The sequence below is a fragment of the Triticum urartu genome, chromosome 6, assembly GCF_003073215.2.
Source record: "Triticum urartu cultivar G1812 chromosome 6, Tu2.1, whole genome shotgun sequence".
Taxonomy (NCBI): Eukaryota; Viridiplantae; Streptophyta; class Magnoliopsida; order Poales; family Poaceae; genus Triticum; species Triticum urartu.
The window spans coordinates 411,802,525-411,803,903 of NC_053027.1; the positions used below are offsets into that span (position 1 = coordinate 411,802,525).

General features: G+C 54.2%; 1 protein-coding gene across 1 annotated transcript; it reads right to left on the bottom strand.

Annotated features, from left to right (window-relative positions):
- Positions 1-355: 355 nt before the first annotated feature.
- Positions 356-1,135, bottom strand: LOC125513843 (ferredoxin-thioredoxin reductase, variable chain-like). The gene has a single exon (XM_048679051.1). The coding sequence runs from the start codon at positions 1,133-1,135 to the stop codon at positions 668-670; it is 468 nt and encodes a 155-aa protein (XP_048535008.1). The 3' UTR covers positions 356-667.
- Between the last annotated feature and the right edge of the window lie 244 nt (positions 1,136-1,379).

A 1,379-nucleotide genomic window follows, 5' to 3' on the forward strand; every position in this document is an offset into this window, starting at 1 on the left:
AGCCACAATTTGGAAGTTAATTCAAGAATGTTCTTGTATTTATACAACATAGACCATCCAAATTCAGACGAACTTTAGCCATCTGAGTTCAAGTTTACAGGGTTACAGTAAGAACAAAATATATACATCGATGTATATATAGCCTTACACTCCAAACACTTATCGTATTGGCCAAAAACAAGATACTTGTTGCCTAACCGAACTCCCTCATAAAAGAACATATGTTTTATAAACTATAAAAAATAGCCTAGATTCAATAAATGAAGGGGACACGTTTCCTAGAAGCAACAATGTGATTATACCAATCAGATTAACAGAAGCTCTTGGAATGAAATTATCAAGCATAGGCTGCAAGGAAGAGCAAAATATCGGTGTTATTTTAGAACTATCAATCATCATTATCCGAACAATTCCCCACATCTGAGAAAAAATAGATGTTGAATTAGAGGAGGAACAAGGGAACGACAGCAAGCAAGCAATCAACTTCCTGGTCATGCGTTCCTAATTCCAACCCTCTTCAGCCTTCATCCCTCTCACCACACACACACACACACACACCGGAACAATATACACACGCCTACGCTGCGGCCATTATTATTGTATATGAGGAAGGCGGTCGGCTTACTTGGCCATGTACAGTTGTTACAGAGAGGTAGGTACAGTGGTCTCATTCGTCGGCGATGTACTCGAACTCGTCCTCGCGTAGGTGGACGAAGAGCTTGACCGGTTTGGGCTGGGTGTCGACGGTGAGCTGGAACTCGACCTTGAAGGGGAAGTTGGCGGTGATGCGCTTGCCCTTCCAGACGCCGACGTACTGCTTGATGACGCCCTCCATGCCCTGGATGTCCAGGTCGGGCGCCTTGACGACGTGGTAGACGCGGAGGGGCGCCGTGACGCGCACGCGCCTGCCGACCTTGGGCGCGTGCTCGGCCTCCTCCTCGGCCACGTCGGACGAGGAGGAGACGTCGCTGGTGAGGGAGACCCGCGGGCGGGCGGCGCGGAGGCGGGGCGGCGGGCCGAGGCGGCAGCGGCGCTGGGCGGCGGAGGCCGGGGAGGGGAGGCGGCGGAGGAGGAGGACCGAGGAGGCGGAGGTGGAGGTGGAGGGGGGCGCCATGGCCGCGGCGGTCGTTGCCATTGGCGGCGAGCGAGCGACTGGAATGTGGGGCGCGTGTGGAGGGGCGGGGCGTCGGGTCGAACAGGTGGTGGGCGCGCGGGAGAGGAGTGCAGGATAGGGAGCCCGGGCAACGAGAGGCGGAGGAACGGATAGACGAGCGAGTGAGGATTGTGCGAGGCGAGAGAGGGTTGCGTACTGCAATATTTCTGGCGCTTTCGGTTTTTGTTGCATCCGGGCCTCGGAAACGTCCGGAATTTTGTAGCTC